The 21157-nt window shown below is 43.5% G+C and overlaps 2 protein-coding genes across 3 annotated transcripts; one reads left to right on the top strand and one right to left on the bottom strand.

Moving 5' to 3' along the window:
• Positions 1 to 2459: 2459 nt before the first annotated feature.
• Positions 2460 to 6393, bottom strand: ALG2 (ALG2 alpha-1,3/1,6-mannosyltransferase). Of its 2 annotated transcripts, none has more exons than XM_019729219.3 (2): positions 6046 to 6393; positions 2460 to 3635 (listed from the first exon to the last, which is right to left on the bottom strand). In XM_019729219.3, exons 1-2 carry the CDS (start codon positions 6391 to 6393, stop codon positions 2733 to 2735), a joined length of 1251 nt encoding a protein of 416 aa, XP_019584778.3. In that variant the 3' UTR covers positions 2460 to 2732. The 2 variants fall into 2 exon arrangements, with proteins under 2 accessions (XP_019584778.3, XP_019584779.3); XM_019729220.3 differs by having other exon boundaries at positions 2611 to 3635; positions 5821 to 6393.
• A 53-nt stretch (positions 6394 to 6446) lies between these two features.
• SEC61B (SEC61 translocon subunit beta) lies at positions 6447 to 15372 on the top strand. The gene is made up of 4 exons (XM_019729221.3): positions 6447 to 6870; positions 7067 to 7164; positions 12101 to 12202; positions 15081 to 15372. Exons 1-4 carry the CDS (start codon positions 6868 to 6870, stop codon positions 15166 to 15168), a joined length of 291 nt encoding a protein of 96 aa, XP_019584780.1. The 5' UTR covers positions 6447 to 6867; the 3' UTR covers positions 15169 to 15372.
• The last annotated feature ends 5785 nt before the right edge of the window (positions 15373 to 21157 follow it).

Raw genomic sequence — 21157 nt, 5'->3', positions numbered from 1 at the left:
CATGATACTATAATGATGGCATATTGAGGTTCAGGTGAAATGAAGGTCGTTGTGGCCTTTACTTACTGCACAGGTGTGAATAGCTGGTTTAATCTAGTTGGGTATTGTTTACCCATTTGTTCCTCATAGGGGTAGATAATTACAATGAAAAGGGGAAATTTTTGGAGGAGAGGGGAGGTCTTCTGGGAGGTTGCCTTCTGTGGGTTGTGCAGGAATGCAGAGACCCGGTGCCTATCTCTACCTGCCTGCCTTGTTTTCCCCTTGAGACATGATCCCCACAAAATCTCTATGGGAAGTTGAGGAACAGGGGGTCTTTTCTTCTGTATCTGCTTCCTGTTGGGCAGGGGCACAGAGCTGTCCCTACCTATTGGAGGATTCATGGAACTCTCACCCCATCCGATCTCAGATGAGAGGAAGGGGTCTTGAGATTCGCCTGGAAGAACGCGTTGGCTTCTTTGGTTGAGACTGGCAATCTTGCTGGGGTATCATCTGTATCCCCAAGGCCCCTAAATGAGGAAAAATAGATTTTGGTTGAACAGAAGACCCAAAGCCATTGACTCAAGGTGGCCGTGTGACAGAAACTGTTTAGCTTCATGGAGCCCATGGTCTTTTCCTCTGGTTAATCCGGTCACTCACATGGTGTTCACCCAGGAGCTGGGCCTGGAATGGCCTGGAGCAGGGGTAAGGGACTTCCTATGATTCAGGCTAGGAATAATCTTCTGTTTAAGATTAAAAAGCTGATTTGAAAGCTGATTAAGATCAGGAACTAGGGACTAAGAAACTGGGGGAAAGGAAATTTAAGGAAAGGGGAACTTAAAATCCCTATAGGAAAGAAAACTTACAAGTTTTTCAGTGTGTGTGTGGGGGTACTCCCTTGGCCCACATCACTGGGACCAGGAGCCAGGGGTTAATGCACCAGAGGCTGGAAGCTCGTGGCAGGTAAGGCTCTGCATCTCCCCCAGATGTGTGGTCTCACTGTCGCCTGCTCGGGCCTAAGACAATGAAGGGAAGTTAAACGTAAGGCCCAGGAATCCAGGTAGCTCATTTTGGAAGGCTCTGCATAAAATGGTCAAATGGAAGGTGTAGTGCTGGGAATGCGTAAGCACCAGAGCACGACCAGTTATGGATCAGAACTGAGTGTGTCAGTCCTAAACCCAGCGGTTGGAGCCACCAGGCCTTTCTGAGGCTGTAGCTCCCCAAGAAACCCATGCACCAAGCTACACAATGGGCATGACCTACTTTACTGGAAGGCAAGCTTTCACAATACCAGAGAAAACAAAATGCAACAGAACTGTTTCTTCTATAAAAGACTCAATATACTTGACACTCGTTTTAAAGAACTCCTTTTCGGTACGGTCATTTCATTTAAACACTCTAGTGATACAGATTTACACGATAAATTGTAACCGAAAATGTCATCCTCTAAAGAACCCCAAAACAGTATAGCAGTGCAGCACAAACTCATGGAACTTCTACAGTAATTTTCAATATCCCCAAATTACAGACTAGCTGACATTTACATAGAGAGGCTATGCTATGTGCTATAAGTACTTTACACATATTAATGTCATAACTACCCGCTGAGGAAAGCAGAATAGTACAGCGATCCTACTTTACAAATGACGAAGTTGCGGCACAGAGATGAAGCACTTTGCCCAAGGTTACCTAGGCTGTCAGGCTCTCAGGTCTGTGCTCTGAGAATGGATTCATGTGGGGCCTTTGGCTAGTGATCCTGGCTATTTTTTAAAAATGAATTTAGCTTTAACGGTGTGTTGAAAAGTGCTTTATGTTTGTTTGTACTTCAACCAACTGATCAATAATGAACTATAAGGCTGGTCAGTGCCACAAAAGGGGTAGACTCCAAGGAAGGAAAGGTCACTTCCACCTTGGGAGATGGGTGGTCAAGGAAGGCTGCACAGCAGCGGCGGGAGGCAGGTCCCGAAGGGTAAAAAAGCTGTGTCTTCCGTTTAGTAGGTTACCTAATACAACACCAATATGAACACAGCTGACAAATCATATTAGGAAATAAACCCTGCACAAGATGCACGCCACACGTGACAACAGTCCTTCATTTCAATATCCAGTTGATTCTAGTTTCTGACTTCAGGCTTGGCTGTCATATCTACATACCGATCACGGAAGCCCAAATTTTGTATTTTATTGTCTTTTCCTATGAGAAACATTTTTTACTGTCATGTCTCAGTGTGCAAAAATACAATAAGTCATCTTTGTAAAAAAGTACAGAGCATTCTGGCTTTGGATCCAGGCAAAGGTATGGTGAACAAAAATGTCCCAACAGAGGACAGTGAACACTTAGGGGGAATGATTCTGGGAAGTAGTGACCCTCTTCTCATTATGCAATGAAGCCAAATGAATCAACTGGGATGATGGTACACTTAAACTATCAAAACCAAGTAAGACACAATATGACTCAAGATTTATAGGCAGAGCAGCAATAATCTAGAGAAAATATATTTATTCTGCTGAACATGGAATCATGCCATATTTGTATGTTAACACTGATAAGACTTAGAATTATTATAGCATAAAAGATATTGTTTTTCTGAGAAAGTAGACAGGAAGGTGCGGTGTATAGGAAAGTGGCTCAGATTCAAGACTCAAGTGTTTTATTTGAAAAACTTTTCTACACTAGATTCTAGGTTTCTTTTATGGTTTCAAAATTGGGTCTACAATCTACAATGAATGTAGCATAAAGACCTTACAAAAATCGATTATACCAGCAGTTTGGTGACATATTGGTAGAGCTGTTCTGTAAATGCTTCAGAGGAAAACTTTTCCTTCACCCTGGCTCTGCCAGCCAGTCCCATTGTGGTTTTTAAGGAAGGTTCATGGATGAACTTTTCTATTGCTTCTGAGAAGTGCATGGGGTCAGGCTCACAAAGAAACCCTGTGACGCTGTGGACAATGGACTCCAAGGGCCCGCCTGAATTAACAGCAACGACTGGGCACTGCATATACATGGCCTCCAACGGGACAATGCCAAAGTGCTCATTGCTTGGTGTGTAAATCACACATGTGCAGCCGTGGAGGAGTGAGATTTTCTGTTTGTCTGAGAAAGACTGCAGGAAAGTCACAGACTGTTGAAGGTCAGACTGCTGAACCATTTTCTTTAATTCCTGATAGTGTTCCACATTCTCCAGGACTCTCTCGTCATAACCACCAGCCATGATCATATGAACCTTGTCCCAATCTTGGGATGTCAACCTTCCACGCAGCTTTACTAGGGTTTCCAGTGCCAAAGTCAGATTTTTCTTCCTTTCGTATCTGTTGATGGAGAGGAACAGGAATTTCTTTCCTTTGGGGACTAAGTCGTCAAGCTTTTCAGGGACAGCTGAGTCAAAGCTGGTGACATTCAGAGATGGGTAGAGGACATCAGGGTCGATGTGAGACAGGGACCTGAATGTTTTCTTAAAAATGGCAGCTGTGAACCGGCTGTTAACCAAGATGCAGTCTGCCATGCCTGTGGTGTATTCCTCTAACCAGTCAATTGGGGCCCTGTACAGGCGTTTAAGAAAAGAATCTCTCCTGGTGAGAAGCAGATCTGGGAAGTGACAATAAAACAGAATCTTCTTACGCCGTCTGGCCAGCTTGAATACGGGGATACACGCAGAAACCTAGCCAAAGCAAAAATCAACAACAGATAAAGTGACTGGCCAACTAAGCTTCAACTAAATCAAAAGCACAGACATCCACCCTGCCTGCTAGTCTGTGGGCTCCTCATGGGCAATGATTCCGCTTTGTGTTCCCCTAGACTCCCACCCAGTACAATGCTTGGTGAACTGAAGGCTGGTAGACGTTTTCTGGATGTGTGCTAAATATTTACAGCTGCAACTCCAAGTCCAGTGGTTTCCTCTAGAACAGCACTGTCTAATGGAAATAAAAATCTAGTAACCACATTAAAAATGTTTTAAGGGTTAACTTAAATATATTTCATTGATCTAAAATATTACCATTTCAAAATACACTCAATACTAAAACGGTTAATGAGATACTTTACTTTTTCTACACTAAATTTTTAAAATCAGGTATATACTTTATACTCACAGCACATCTCAGTTCAGACCAGACACATTTCAAGTGCTCAGTAACCACATGTGGCTAGTGGCTGCCACACTAGACAGAGCTCTAGGATCTTTCTCCTCCTGAGTAACTCAATGAATGAACCATAGTAGTTTAGAGTGCAGGCTCTGGAATCAAGATTGCCAGAGTTTGAATCTCAGCTCTACTAGCTAGCTGTGTGACCAAGATCAAGTAATCTACCTTTCTGGGCCCCCGTTTCCTCTTCTGTAACATGGTGACAATTAAAGAACCAAAAAACCTATATGGTTTGGGACATGTAAGATGCTTGACAATTCAACACATAGTATGTGCTCAATAAATGTTAACCATAATCATTACTGAACATGAACTACATGCTGGCATTACTAGACTTTCCTGTTGGGTAATCTTTACAAACCACTTAATCTCCAGCTCACTTAACACCTGACGGAGGTGAGCTTTATGGATATTGAGGTATTTATCCAAAGTTATTTAGTTAGAAAGTAGCAGGTAAACAGAACTTGAATCCAGGTATCCTATGTCTGAGCTCAGTTTTTTCTCTACCTGCTGCAGTCTCAGCTGCCTCATGCTTATTGACTAGTTAGACATGCAGAATGTCTGGTAAATTTTCACATTCTTAAAAGAAATAGCTTCCACACAAGCAAGGATGATCAAAAGTAACTCAGGAGTAATAATTAAAGAAACAAAAATACAAATGTGATAGCATTCCCCCAAATCAGTTTGGCAAAGATTAAAATGGTTGATAACATCCAATGTGCCCAAGAGAATGGAGCAACAGGCTCTGTCATACATGTGGGAGAGTTAAGTGACACAAGCTCTTTGGAAGGCAAATTCAGCAACAGCTATTGACGTTGAAAAGGAACAATTCTTTCACCTACTAATTTTACACTCGAAGGACATGCTTGCAGAAGTACAAAAAAAACGGTACAAGGTGTTCATTACAACACTCATCTATTCACAAAAACTGGTCACACTGTTAGTGTCCTTTAACAGAAGAATGTATAAATTATGGTACAGTGAGAAAAAGGTGGATTTTCAACCACCACAAAGAATGAAGTGCATCTCTAATATTGATATATAAGGATATCTCAAATAGAAATTTTTGGTGGAAAAACACAAGTTGTCTAATAGGTGTGTAATAATCCTAATTATTACAAATAAGATTTATTTATGAACAGACACACATGCTGGTGTAGCCATCGGCAATTTCTGCGAAGACACAGGAGACTGTTAACAGTGGCTATCTTTAGGGAGTGGAACTGGCACGGAACTCTTACAAAATCATTTGACTTTTTAGTTCTAGTAAATGTTACTTTTCAAAATAGTATTTTTTTCCGGGTGGGGGTGGGGGGGAAGACATAAGGAGTCTAGAACAGCTAGAGCCCAGATCCAGGTCGGCATTCTTTAGCAAGAGAAAGAATCTGGACTTTTCTACAAAGACTAATGGGGAGCCATGTTAAATGTTTTAATAGGGACATATGTTTAGCTTGGTATTTTAACACATGACACTGCTGAGAAGGGTGGCTGGCTGCAAAGGCTACATACAGTGGGATGCACGTGGCCTAGAAGTAGGGTCAACAGAAATAATGCAAAGAGGGAAGACATAGGAGTTACTCATAAGTAAACGGTGACTGAAGGCTGACTTCTCTAATGATTGTGTTTCTTAGAGCGACCCCAAAGCCCATCTGCTTCAGAATCACCCAACGAGCCAGTATGAAAATGCAGATTTTGGGGCCCCACCTCAGGTTTCCTGGATGGAACTTCTGAGGGTGGGGCCCTGTAATGTGCAATTTTAATGTGTCCACACCAAAGTTCGAGAACCGCAGTCACTCCCAGCTCTGATGTCTCCAGATCAGTTCCAATCTTTCTGAACCGCAGACCGGGAAGGGTCATCGTTAAGTCACGCAGTGTGCCCTCCACAGTAAGAAAAGGAGGCGGGGCGAGAGCCCGGCGAACTGGCCTCACCTGGTCGCACACGACCACGTCGAACTCTTCGTCGCCGAGGAAGAGCACGTAAAGCGCCAGGAAGATCATGCGCACGTAGGCACAGACAGCGGCGCCGCGGCCACCCCAACCCAGGCTGCGCGGCAGCCAGTCTCCCGCGCAGCGGACCGGCACGTCGCGGCTTTCAGCGAAGCAGTGGCTCGGGTCATAGTGAGCGGTCCAGATCTTCACGCTGCATCCGCGCGCCTGCAGAGCCAGCGCCGCGTCCAGCACCAGCCGCTCGGCGCCGCCCACGCCCAGGTCTGGGTGCAGGAACAGCACCGACGGGTTGGGACCCACCTCCCCGTCCTGAGCCCGCTTCTCCGCCATGGCCCGCAAGTCGCGCCGGCGCCCCGCGCCCGGAGGGACTGGCACACACGCTCCTCCCTCCGACTCCCAGAGGTCCACTGCGGGGCTGACGACGCGGGGCTGACGACGCCCCGCCGCGCGTGCGTCAGTTAGGCCACATCAGCGCTAATGTGTGGGCGCCTGGTAACTGCCGGAGGAAATTTCTCGTCTGACTGTGGCTATGTACTCACCTTGGTAGGGATGGACGTTATGAAGGAAGCTATAATCCAAAGTAAGGCGACGGAAGGTCTGTACTTCTCACGTAGCAGCTGAGCAAGTAGCAAAATTTGTACAGGCATATAGTGGGACAACCCAGGCGTCCTTGGAGTCAGCGAGGACCCTGCCAGCAGGTCTGGGGGCGGGGCCTGAACCAGTTTCTCCAGCTGCCGGGCATTTGAGGGCTCCACCGCTTTCCGACAGTGTGTTTCAGCCTTCTGCCTCCCTCCAGATTCCAGCATGGTATGGCGACCCTAGCTGTCCCTCCTTAGTCCCCGCCTCTCCCAGGCGCCCCGACTTCTATCTTATGCCTTGTCCTCCTTCCGTGGCTCCCGTGCTTTCCCCACTCTCCCGTGCAGGTGCTGGTCTCGGCTGTCAGGACCTGGGGTCTGGGGGCCGGCGGGCAGCGCTCACTTCCTCTCCTTGTCTCCCCCAACAGCCTGGTCCGACCCCCAGTGGCACTAACGTGGGCTCCTCAGGACGGTCTCCTAGTAAAGCAGTGGCCGCCCGGGCGGCGGGTTCCACGGTCCGCCAGAGGTAAGGATGCCTGGGAAGGGATAAGGGTAAGGCTGTGGGTCGGAGAAGTGGGGCCCAAGAATCCCCTCGCCCTGAAGAGGAGAGCCCGGAATATTAAGATTCACGAGGGCACAATGATGTGGCGGTAGGAGTAATGGCCTTTCGGTCTTCGGTCTCCCGAGAGGGAGGTAACATTTTTTTTTTTTTTTGCATTGCACAGTTTCGCGCTGCCACTTAAAAAAGGAAAGTTAAATTGGAATAGGGTCAGAGACAACTTTGAGAAAACTGATGTCATTGAATTGGTGTCTCTGGACTCACGTTTCTACCTGAAGGTCCCATACACACTCAGTTTAACATGACTCAGTCTTGGATCAGCCCTGCCCCCGCCCCCCCCGCCCCCCCAGTTACATTTCCGTAATTCCATATGGCACTGATATACACTCCTTCAGCCAAAACCAGAACTTCAGCGTCACCTTTGATTTTGCTTATGCTCTGTCTCTATCCAGTCATTTGTCAGACTTTAAATTATACCTGAAAATCTTCTCATCATTTCTTTCTGTCTCCATCTATTTCTCTAGTTTAGCCGTTAAGTTCTCTCACCTAGACTTTTGCATTTTCTACCTAACTCTTGTATTCACCAGGTCGTTTCCACTCCGATCCATCCTGTGCTCTGATTCTTATACTCTTCTGCTTAGTGCCTCTGTTAGTTTCTTTTTGCTGAACTTTTTTAAAAAGAGTGATACAAAGATGCTTGGTGATTTCTTTCCCCCAGCATAAAAGCCTCTCTTATCCCTCGCTCCTGTGATCTACCAAAAATGAGCTTATTACTGTTTTCTGAACTCACTAGACACCCCACCCCCCACATAAATTTCTATTTATTCTCCCAAGACTAAGCTCAGAGGTTTATTTCCTCTGAAGGCCTTTCCTGACTCTGAAAGCAGCAGGAGCTACTAGTCTTTTGCTGCCAAAGCATTTCATTCATATCATGGCAATAGCATTTATTTCTGTATTTATTTCCTTCATTAGACTTGGATAGAAACTGCCTAAGTCGCTACTGTGAAGCCCGGCACAGTAAATGATGAATGAATGAAGGAATCAAGCTACCCTGTTGTCTGGGCATTTTTGGAGGAACTAGTGGGGTTTTATCTAGAGAGAGTAAGTAAGACCTTGACGGAGGATACATGAAAACTGTTCCTAAGGACTTGAAGAGTGATGAACTTTTTCTTGTTAGCTACAGTGGATAAATTTAAAACTGATAATTTGAACTTACACGAGGCAGATTTCAGCTTGGAGGAAAGCAATTGTGAGAAATGATAAGATTATCCTGAACGGTTAAGTGTCCTTGTCATTAAGATGTTCAAGGGAAGGCTGGGATGAACCAGCTGGAAAGTGTGTCAAGCTGTGGTTTAGGTTATATGGGTTTGGATTGCTGTCCCATTTCCACCCTGGGTATCAGAGATTCTTTGTGCTGGAATGGAAAACATGTTCTGTAGGTACGGTTCCTTGGGGAATGGGCCTAGTTAATAAAATTGGTAAAACTGTGGCAGGGCATTTTGGCCATCTGAGAATTTTTAAAGGAAAAAAAAGAAATCACATATTTATCAAATATAAATAAGACAACAAAATAACATATTTACTTAAGAAAAATGAAATAACTGCTGTATGAGTGAAATGGGGAAATTTAAACATTTGAGGACACAAGCAGTTGTGGGTGTTGATATCATCTTTTAGGGTTCAGTATGGCTGGGGCTGGTGTAACTAGACAAATCATTTTTGTATGTACTGAGCGATTCTGTAGTGTTCCCTTCTAGAATTTTGGCACTCTTTAAGTGTTACTGAGTCAGTGTAATGTAATAGGTATTGGCTGTCTAAGAATACATCCCTGCTTTGTAAGTCTGTATGAAAAAATTGAAGCTAATAGTTTAAAAAGTTGAAGATAATGCTTGGACTATGTAGTCTGCATTTTGCACTCTCTCTTCACGTTTAATGAAGTAATAAAGGTAATACCCTGGAGAAGAAATGGTGTGGGATTTAAGGTCAGGTCGAGGTTGGAGTCTGTGCTCTTTTTAATATAGTATAAAAGGAAATTGCTATGAGGATGAAAAGGAGCAATAATGCATTCTCAACTGTAAAGCTGTACAATGCTCCACCGTGTTCAAGCAGGATTAATGGCAATTAGGGATAGTAAGATGATGGACTAGCCAGGGATATTAAGATAGTCATCAGATAGTTACTGAGGGAACATGCCAGGCACTCTCCAGCTCTGAGGATAGATCTGTAAACAAGATAGGCAGGGTTTGGCCTCATGAACCTTAATATTCCAATGTGGGAGACTGTAAGCAAGTAAAAAAATAATGTAGGCAAGTAAGGCTGGGTGGGGGATATAGAGTGGTGGGGTTAGGGTGTCGGAGGATAGCTGTTTTGGATAGGGTGTTCAGAGTGGGTGACATTTAAGTGGAGACCTGAAAGAAGCAAGGGAGCAAATCACACAGTGGTCTGGGGAGGCTTCCTAGACAAAAAGTGGTTAAGTGTAAAGACTGAGGTGGGAATGAGCTTGGCTTCTTTGAGGAACAGCCAGAAGGCCAGCATGTTAGAACAAAGCATGTGAAAGGACAGTTATAAAAACCATCGTGTTAGGTATAGGAAGAGGGAAGCAGTTACACAGTGGCCAGAAAAAAAGGGTAAAATAGACCCCAAATAGAAATTTAAGAGATTAAAATGGGCTCTGTTAACCTCTGCCTACTTCCCAGTTGGGGGGAGGGGAGACATTTTGAGAACATTTTGATGTTTCTAGGAACCCTGACTTTAAAATCCTCTTCTGTGTTCCATGTACCAGCAGGTATAAGAAATCTTATGAGGCCAGACTGATTCCTTCAGAGCTCCTGTAATTCCAGGAGACTTTGAAGACATGACCTGGAGTTTGGAGGTTGTGGGAATAGTGGAAAGTGCATGGGTCCTAGTCTTAGCTCAGCCCATGATGTACCATGTCCACACTGGGTTTACCATCTAGTTCAAGTTCCCTTTAGTAAACAAAGAGGAAAATTTCAGGTACCTACCCCACAAATTAAATGATGTGTATCTCTGTATGTGAAAGCTCTTCTAAGAATTACAGAATTACGCTGTAAACCCCTGTACAGTGTGTTTGTTATTTCCAATCAGTTTTTCCATAGAAACAGTTACACAAATGGAGTTGTAAGTTCCCATGCCACCACGCAACGTGTAATTCATGTGTCTGAAATATAATCTTTGTAACATAGTAGGCCCAAGTCATCGCTTGACACTGATTGCTTTCAAAGTTCTAGCATGTACACAGCTCATTTGTTGGAACCCAAACTGGAGCCAGGACTGCACTCTTCCATTCCATGCAGCAAGGCAAGCTCCCTGAATTCTAACCAGTGCTTCTTGCATTAGAGTGTGGGGTAAAGGCCATGGCAGGGTGATGTGAGGTGGGGATTAGGACCAGAGTTGGGAGGGCAGTGAGCAGAGATGGGGAGGATAAGATTTTCACTTCTGGTTTCTCCCTATATGCCCTTCTTTTTCCAAAAATTCAGAATCAGTAGCCCACAGATAATTGGAATGGGATTTTAAGGGATGGTGTACTGGGATTTGGTTGATGGTTAGGGGGAGTGATGGGACAGGGCTTTCCCTCTCGCCTCTTCCTTTCCCCTTACCTAGGATTTCTGAGTTGGTGATAAGTGGGCTGAAGATGTCTTCTGACTCCTCTCACACTTACTACTTACTCTCGTGGTGTAGCACTGTAGCACTGAGGTGAGAGGGGACGCGGGACTGGAGTCGTGCTGCACAGGAGAATAGCTGCTGAGTGGGCGTCCCCAGGAGCTGAGGAGAGGAGGGCAAGGCTTCCCTGGGCCTGTTCCTGGTCAGTGGCGTCCGTGCTGTTAGGCAGCTGCTTTGCCAGCATCACACAGCTCATGGCACAAGCCTTTGATCTCCTCGTGAGGGGTACATTTAGGTTGGGGGTTTTCTGCACTTTTTCACATCCTACCTTTCTGTCCAAGATCTATGGTCAGTCTATCAAGATAGTAAAAACAGAGTACAAAATTTTTTTGGTAAAATGTGTTTTCCATTTTGGGACCTGGATTACAATTGAAGCTTAATGTTTTTTGTCTCTTTTATAGCCAATACAGTAATTTAAAAACATTTTAAAGTAGTCCTTTAAATATCAGATTATAGTTGACCCTTGAACGGTGTAGGGGTTGCCCCCTCCACCCCTGTTGAAAATTCACATGTAACTTTGACTCTCCAAAAATGTAAGTACTAATAGCCGACTGTTGATTGGAAGCCTTACAGATAACATAAACAGTTGATTAACACATATTTTGTATGTTATATGTATTATATAATGTATTCTTACAATAGAGTAACCTAGAGAAAAAATGTTATTAAGAAAATTATAAAGAAAATACATTTATGGTATTTATTGGGGGGAAAAAAACCATATCAACGGACCCACACAGTTTAAACCCATGTTATTTAAGGGTCAACTATCTAGATTCAGGGCATTTTAAAGCAGGGGTTTATTACTTGACTTCACAGAAATCCAGGTGAAGAGAAATTGAATTGTCTAAATGAGGTGGCCCGTATGTGTGGTCTAGTGGATGGGCTCTGGAGTCAGAACTGGGTCCACAGCCCAGCTCGGGCACCTGCTAGCGGTGTGGTCTTAGGCACTTTGCTTAACCTTTTCTGAGCCTCGTTTTCCTCACGTATCAAATGGAAATGGTAACTACTGTCCAGGGTTATTGTGTGCATTAGCGTGTGACAGGTACTCAGTTCATAGTGGTTATCATGAGTGGTGGGGTAAAAGCAAGAATTTGGGGTGTACTAACAGAAAAGTTTTTTCATGTTTTGGTTCTTTAACAATGTGTTGGTAGCATATGTTATGATGCTATTATAAGGGTGTCCAAGAAAAGGCCGTTTGTAACATGTTTTTCTCTTACAGGAAGAACGCCAGCTGCGGAACAAGGAGTGCAGGCCGTACGACCTCAGCCGGCACTGGGGGGATGTGGCGATTCTACACAGAAGACTCGCCGGGCCTCAAAGTGTAAGTCTCAGGAGCAGACCTTGTGTTTGTCCAGCACCACAGAGTCGCTTGGCAGCACCGTCTCTGCCGCCAGTGGTGCTTGCGTTGATGAAACTGACAATACACAGTAGCTTCATTTGTGCCAGGTGGGCTGGCTTTGGTTTGTTTGTATATCAACCAATTAATTTCGGGCCTGGAATGACATCTCTTTATGGATTGAGTGAAAGCAAGGGAAGATCTTTATCTAGCTATGCCAAAATAAGTTATGGGAACAGAGAGAACTGGTGAGAAAACTGCTTAATTAGATGAAATTGCTCTTCATTTGGTGTTCTTGTCCCATGCTGAGAAATAGGAGTAACCATTTGAATAGGAGTTTTGATTTTTCAAAGCTCTCCTGGAGGCATAAGCTGATGGTGTTACAGCCTAACGGAAGTTTCTGCATTAGGCTGTGTTACCAAAAGTTTTTTGGCTTCTTTGCCTTTCCTGGGTGGTGAGTAGACCCCGGAGGGTGAAAATACCACTTTCCAAGTTCTTAGGCCTCAGAGCGCTCATTCAGTGATAGGAAATGGGCATCTGGGGGGCCCCTGTCCCCAGGCCTTGCTCACCTCACTTTCCGGGGTTGCTGGCACTGTGTAGCAGACCTCATCCCACAGGTTTCTGATCCAATAGGCTACAGGATGCCACTGCTTCCTGCTGCTTCCGGACTAACCCCAGTGGATGAGGGACTGGAATAATGACAGCAACTTGCATGGCACCACAGGCTCAAGGTCAGGTTTAGGGAGAGAGAGTTACGTGTCACATCAGCTAGCAAGAACCGGAACCACATATTCTGACTCTTCAATCCCGTGCTCTTTCCACACTGCCTGGCTGGTAGGAAAGAGACCAAATGAGGTTTATTTGGATTAGTTTGATTACCTTGACCAATAGCTTGGCTTGGATCACAAATTTAGTTTATGAAGACTTCCCCAGAATTCTTGAAGACTTGTGTGTTAAGATGAGATGCATTTAGGAAGTAATTCTTGGGGTTGGGGATATGTAAGTTGGTAGCATTCAGACAACCTTTTGGTCTTTGTTAGAGGGAATTTTTCTGAGTTTTAGAGAGAAACTTTGAAGCCCGTTGCCCCTTAGAGTATCTATGGGATTCATTTTAAACCCTTCTCAAGAAGGTGGTAAGAGCTGTTCTCTCCTGTGGGGGAGTCTGACGTGTGCTCGCTCTGGGTTTTCTGCTGTTGTGCAGCCACGCTTGCTTGTTGCTACCACTTGAGTTTTCCCAGGAATCCATAGGAGCTGTTCCTTCAGGGGTCATCAACACAGTCTCATCACACCAGGGAGAGAGGTTTTTGGTGAAAGGACACAGTTGGGAATTTGTATCCATAAAACCACATCTTGGAGCAGTCAAGGAACATCTAAGAGCTTGTTGTTTGCTCTTTGTAGGAGTTTCGAATTTTTTTCAGGTTGATAGTAGCATTTCCTGAGAGCTGCTGATAAGCCTGCATTGTGTGTGTATTAATTTATTTAATACCTCAGTAACTCTATGAAAGAGGTACTATGATCATTCCTACTTTACACACGAGGAGACAGGCTTCGAGAAGGTAAGTAATGGAACCACAGCCACAGCTCATAAGTGATGAAGGTGGTTTCCAAACTCTGGCACTTGAACGCTGACAGATGCACTCGCAGCTTTATGCTCTATGGCTGATGTTCCTCTAACGTTGCTTTAAACGTTATGATCAAGGGGGTATGATCAAGTGCAAGCAGCGTGACGAAGATCTCTTCCCATGTACGTTTAAATTTGTTTGTGCCTGTACTTGTACAGATTTTGGAAGAACAAAATAGTGCAGCGTGGACATTGATCTCTGTATTGTTTGTTGTCCACTCGTGGACTCTGTTAGCCCGCTGCACCCTGGGTTACTCCGCTGCCGTAATTGTAAAGATTTCTGGGGTCTTTTCCACTGTTCCCTCCCTAGTTGTAGCTGAGAGGTGAAGTGGCATCTTCAATTCTCCAAAATCAGTATTGTCAGGAAGAGTCAGAAAGGCGGGGCCTTTAACATTTCGCTAAAGTCAACGTTTGCAGGTTGTGTGAAGTTAAGGAGTTCTCCCCTTAAGATACCTATGTACTAATTCTCAACTTGAAAAGCATTTGATTCAGGGAAGGGCTGATGAGTAAAACTGTATTTCCTTCGTGCAATAAACTCATAAGTATAAATCAAACTTAAAACCACATGTTGCCTAGAATGTTTGGTCCCTGAAGATGGGAATCTTAAAGCAGTGAAATGAGCAATATGTGTGGAATCAGAAAACTCGAGTTCACATCTCTCCTTTCATTCTGATTGTGTGTTCTTAGGCAAGTGATAGTCTCTGGCTTCGGTTTTCCATATTTATAAAATGAGATTAATATTTGTTTCGCCTGTATCATGAGTTTGTTGATCAAATGGGATCATATATTTGAAAACACTTCAACTTACAATGTGATTCTCATCTTTGTATGCCTAGTATATTGTTTTTAGACAATATAGGTTTTCTTTAATAAATCTTAATTTAAAATAAAAGTTTGATAATTGGATCATTTGCACTGAAAGAATTTTGGGAAGTTTTACCTATTTTTCTTATGGAAAATGTCAAATACATGAAATTAGAGAGACTATATATTTGCATATATTTTAGTATGTTTTACTAAAAGATCAGGATTTCTCCTGTCAAAATAACCACAATGCTGTCACCACACCCTCAAAATAGCCACAATAATAATTTTGAGGATATTTTTAAATAATGTAAATAACATCCTTGGGTGTCAGAGGTGCTCTCCCCCCCCCGCCCCTCCCCCAGGCAATCTGTACTATTGTAAAGGTAACACTGTATTCTTACTAAAAGTAAGCACACCTTCTCTTCTTATTTTCAGTGGCCCTGTTCCAGTGTTGGTTATGAGTCTTCTGTTCATTGCTTCTGTATTCATGTTGCACATTTGGGGCAAGTACACTCGTTCATAGATTTGGCTACATCCATCTATCTGTCTATCATCTGAAGAAGAAGGAAGAAAAAAACCCAACATATCTTGGACCAAAAGCATAGTGGTTTTCTGTTCATGAGAAAGACATTTTCTGTAAGCTTAACTGTTTTCCAGGGAACTTAACGAGAATTGGTTTTAAGGAATCAATGTTTTTCTATGGCTAATAAACTTTTTAATTCATTTATACCAAGTCTGATTGTTGATGCCTGACTGCCAGGGCCCTTAGTCTCTCTGCCTTTTGATGACAAGTAAATATGTAGATAATATGTCTAAACATGTCTTGTGGAGATTGTTTTCTTTCTTGGATTGACAGTTCCTTATATGATCATGTAATCATTCAAATCTGAAGTACTATGATTGGCATTGGCTTATTTTCTTCTAGGTATTTCTGTTCTGACGATTGTCATTTTGGGTGATCTGAGGCTGTCAAGAAGTGTGCCTGTGATTCTTCCAGCAGGCAAATCCGTTCAAAGGCACTTGGTACCCAGGGGAATAGTCGTAGAAGTAATGAATCAGAAATCTTAGATGTGTTTTTTGTCTCTAAAACCATAGATAATATTTTTGCCTCTTTTCTCTCCCAGTTCTTAATTCTGTGAATGTAGACCAGAGGTTTCTACCTACTTATCACTTGTTGCTAAACCTATTTTGAAAGAATTCATTTGATAAATTGGATTTATCAAATAAAATTGTGTTCTCATTTTGAAAATTAACGACCTTTATAATCAGAGTGAGATATCAGCATTTCTAAACTAAGTTGATATAATTCCAACAAAAAATAGAAATTTTTGAAGTTTCACTAAGCTTCTGCGGCCATTCTGGACATAAGTATTCAGTTTCTGGTAGACCCTAGGAAATACCAAGAATAGCTTAAAGGTGCTTGCTCCAGGAGTCTAGGACTCTACCATGTTTCCCCGAAAATAAGACCAGGTCTTATGTTAATTTTTGCTCCAAAAGATGCATTAGGACTTATGTTGAGGGGATGTCATCCTGAAAAATCATGCTAGGGCTTATTTTCCAGTTAGGTCTTATTTTCGGGGAAACACGGTAAGCCATAATTTATAAGGAGTAAAAGGTCCATGAAATGCTCTAGTTGACCAGCAGAATCACAACGTGATAAAGAGATAAATTAGTTAAAAACCAGATAATTTAAAAAAGACCTTTTTTGTAAAAGGAGCTTTAAGAAAAATTCCTAGAACAGTTAAGCAGTTTCATTAGTGTTTTTTTTTTTTTTTAAGTCTTGGCTGTAAAGTAAATTTAGATCTAAAGTACCAAATTTAAATGATGCAAATATATATCTTTAAAAAAGGTTTCCTAGGGCAATATATGAGTGAGTGTGCTTTTGTAAATCCTAACGAATGGCAAATTATTGGGGGAAAAAAAGAAAAACTGGTTCCCTTGAATACTGAGAATTGTTTATTGCATGAAATAGGTATCTTCATTTTGAAATTCTGGGGAAAGGTCTCAATTTCATTTGGAAGAAATTAAAGATGATAATATCTATAATGGATATTTTTTTCTGATGTTCAGATTGGTAGTTACTAATAACAGCTAAAAATTACGCTTTTAAATTGGAAAAGAAAACTGTTCCTCTGTCTGGAGTGGTCTATATTTCTCTGGGGGAGCTGCTGAGGCCACTTGGGGGAGCTGTTAGGTTGCCAGGGGTACATTACTGCACAGGGCTGCCTGTTAGCCCTATCTGCCTAGCAGTGGTCTCGTGGACTGACAACAGAAAGTCACTGAATTTCCCGAGCTAGTGATTTATAAGAAAATGTTAGTTTTCGGTGGCAGAGCAAGGAGATGCTTCATTTAGCAGAAGGAAAATTGGGGTTGGGCATAAAATCTACTTTTGGCTCTGATGGCACAATGTTAATACAATCTTAAGTGTTTAAGCTGTTCCTTTTTTGTTTTTCAGTTTTTAAAAACTGGTAAAATGCACATAAAACCTACCATCTTAACCATTTTTAAGTGTGCAGGTCAGTGGTATTAAGTACATTCACATTGTTGTGCCACCATCACCACCATCCATCTCCAGAACTCTTTTTCATCTTGCAAAACTGAAACCCCACTAAATGATAACTCCCCTCCCCCTCCCCGGTGTCTTCAGCCCCTGGCACAATCATTCTACTTTCTGTCTATGAATGTGACTCTGTAAGTACGTCATATGAGTGGAATCATACAGTATTTTGTCCTTTTGTGACTGATTTATTCCACTTAAACTGCAGCTTGGGCTGAGTCATTGGGGAACAGCCACGTTAGGGAAAGCGTGAGTCTCTGAGATCAGTCAGGGATGGAAAGACTAGGATCTTTGGGCACAGCGGTGCCCCAAACACATTTCAGTAAAACAGTAACTGAGGGCTCTGTTCCTGGGAGAGGCAAACATGCCATAGCTTCTTTTCACACCTGTCCTAGTCTAGACTCCAGTTGTTTTTTTCCAGGTACTAATGTCCTCATAGGAAGAATTGAAAAAGCCATTCTGAAATCATGCAGTGTCGGCATCTAGTTAAATGGATGAAAACGTATAGAGAGCTGGCTTCACTGAACAGGAAACACAGTATGTGGAGTTCCTGTGTGCGTGGTGCCATGCTCTTGATTCCCTTATAGCTGCCCTCCCGGACTTTCAGAGTGGCATCGTCCCTCCCCTCGGGTGCTGCGGGAGTCAGGACAGGCCCCAACAGGTTTGTTTGGCTTTTCTGGTGCACTAGGACTTCCAAACTCACTGCTCTTCCTACCCATTTTCCAGGCTTCAAAGTGCGCATGACGGGTTCAACTGCTGGCCCTGCAATTTACCAGTTGTGAGAACATGGGAGACTCACTTCCTTTCTCTGAGTCTCATTTTTCTTACGTGTAAATGACTATGGGTATAATTCCCACCAAATAGGAGGATTAAATGGGAAAAAAGGATCCAACAGTGCTTTGTTATTAGCTAACAGTTAAGTGCTTAGTCTCAATAACTTTACAGATTTATGTTTCTTATTTAATCAATCTAATGAGGAATTTACTATTTGTCCCATTTTGCACAAGAGGAAAGTGAAGCTGAAACCACTTAGCTTGTAAGTGAAGGAGCTGGGATTTAACTCCAGATGTCTGACTTACCCACTAGAGTCACACAGATGGATTATTAAGAATTTGGGATGAGAGTGAGGGAGGGTGTTACAGCATTAGAGCTTCCACAATAGAGATTTTTTTTTTTCCAGTTTCATATGATAATCTGAAATACAGAGTCCAGAGAGGGATTAAGAAGTACAGACTGGTAGCCACAAAATAGTCACGGGGATGCAAAGCAAAGCATACGGAACTGAACAACACTGCAACAATCATGGGCGGGGCCAGGTGGGCCACATTATAGCTTTTAAATACAACACAATTCCGAGAAAGTGCCACTCAAATCATTTGGTGTTCTTCACACATAGCTTTAGTGTGAGCTTTTCGGTTCTGCAGAAGGAATTGGGTTTCTTTATTTCAGTCCTTCTGAGCTTGGTTCATTGTGTGGGACTCCTGTGGTTGTGGAGAAAGCGTAATGTTTATTCGCTCAACATTTACTGCTCACTGTGGACCATGCCCTTCTATTGGGTTTTACAGATGACCTGGCATGGTCTCAAAGCTTAAAAGGGTTGGGCATTTGGACACTAGGCTCCTAGTCCCACCCGGGGCTACAAGTTCTAAATAGTTACGTGGTTATGGAGAAACCAGAGAGGAAACCCTCTCAACACCCCCTCAACTATTAGTGAAATCAATAGTTGGGACCATAGTTTAAGAGGTAGTAAGTATGCTCATGGTATGTGGGGTGCCAAGGATTGCAAAACGCACTGCACCCAGGAAATCCATACTGGATGATCCACTGTCCAACAGACGAAAGCCGGGGAGCCCTGGGATGCCCTAGCTGGAGGGGCTGAGGGTTCGTTGTGTCCCCCCATTGTACAGCAGAGGAGATGGGGGCCCAGAGAGGAGAAGGGACTTGCTCAAGATTGTTTTCTTGGCAGAGGAGAGAGGCCAGAACTAGGCTTTCTGCTTCCATGCCAGGGCTCCTTTCCAGAGCTGCACTTTGAGCTCTATTTTGGGCCTGTGCATAAGCCAGGCCACCTTTCTTTAGAGGCTAGGTTCTGGAACTAGATAAACCCAGTGGTGGGCTTTGCTTAGTGGGCAGGGTTAATCAAAGGGGGAGGACTAAAGGCAGCAAGGTTAGCTGGTAAAAATAAAATGAGTTCTATTAGGAAATCTAGGAGAAGGTCAACAGGTTTGTGAGACCATGGAGAGACCAAATAGGGAACAGCGGCCCACAGAACTGCTCTGTTTTGCATTCCTGTGACCACAAATGTTCCATGAGCCAAGAACACAGTGAGATTGACCAAGTAGGGGTAAGGTAAGGCTAACCGGTTGAAATACTATTCCTGGTCGCTCTGGCAACTAAGTCTCTTTCTCATGCTAAAGACATTAAAACAAGGTAAAACATGCAAATTAACTAGGAATCAAAGGTGTAGTCACACATAGTTTCGATCGCTCCATTTTAGGGAAAGAGCTACAAGTTTGTACTCAGAAAGCAAATGAAGACATGCGGGGAAGAACTTGAATGACACATAAAAGGGTTAACGGTCCTGCAAACACGTGTCTTCCCATTGTAGGCAATGTCCTTGTTGTCTCACCTGTCCTACTCAGTACTATAGTTACTCAGTACTATAGTTGCTGGTAAGAAAACCAACTCATTCTCCTAGGACCCTATCTAATTTGGTTTGGGTTGTAGAATTTAAATCAGCAGTTCTCAGGCTTTAGCAAGCATCAGAATTACCTGGAGGGACCCTGCTTCTGCTACCTAGCCGATTTGGCCAGCACCAGACTGGAGTCCTGGCTCTAAAACAGCAGTCACAACGTAGGGCCACGTTTGCTCACATGCACAAGGGCTAATTTTGTCCCCCTGCTCTTCTTTGAAGCTTTGACTTTGGTACTGTTTGTTTTGCAGTCTCTGCACGGTGTCGGGAAATTCACCCCGCTCCTGTGAGTTTGCATTTTGTGTATTCATACGCTGGCGGTATGCATGGTCAGCTAACTGTGGAGCTGGGCGGCCTGGAAAGGCCGCAGAGCCCTGGTTCTCCCTTCAGTTCTCTCACTGACTCAGCAGTGCCTCTTTTTCTGGATGACGTACGTGCTGCCTGAATGAACACAACAAACTCTTGTCAGACTTTCTTTTGTAGCAGGCTTACTGCCCTGAGACCTTCAGCTGCCTCTAGGAGGCCGTAAGAAATGAAAGGTGCAAGTACCCGAGGCCTGACAATGAAGTTCACGAACTTGTTGCAACAATGTCGCTAACCTTCTTTGATATCAGAGGGATCATTCATTATGAATTTGTACCAACTGGACAAACAGTTAACCAAGTTTACTATTTGGAAGTGCTGAAAAGGCTGCATGAAAAAGTTAGACGATCTGAACTTTTCGCCAACGATTCATGGCTCTTGCATCACAACAGTACACCAGCTCACAGGGCAGTGTCTGTGAGGGAGTCTTTAGCCAGTAAACAAATAACTATTGGAACACCCTCCCTACTCACCTGATCTGGCCCCCAATGACTTCTTTCTTTACATGAAGATAAAGGAAATATTGAAAGGATGACATTTTGATGACATTCAGGACATCAAAGGTAATATGACGACAGCTCTGATGGCCATTCTAGAAACAGAGTTCCAAAATTGCTTTGAAAGGTGGACTAGGCGCTGGCATCAGTGCATCACTTCCCAAGGGGAGCACTTTGAAAGTGAGCGTAGTGATATTCAGCAATGAGGTATGTTGCACTTTTTCTAGGATGAGTTCTCAAACTTAAGTGTCAGACCTCGTATGTAATGATCATGCTAGGCAAGGGTTTCCTCACTGGGTGGACCATTAAATACTTGTGTGGCATCCCCCACATCTATCCTGATGGTACAGAAGGCGGGAGCCATGGCTCTGTGCTCTTTGGCCTTGTCTCACTGCACAAGAGCCAC

This window comes from Rhinolophus sinicus, chromosome 16 (genome assembly GCF_057876585.1).
Source record: "Rhinolophus sinicus isolate RSI-liver-muscle chromosome 16, RSI-T2T, whole genome shotgun sequence".
Taxonomy (NCBI): Eukaryota; Metazoa; Chordata; class Mammalia; order Chiroptera; family Rhinolophidae; genus Rhinolophus; species Rhinolophus sinicus.
Note: the sequence above shows the minus strand (reverse complement) of the source record. Positions and strands in the feature narration are given on the sequence as shown.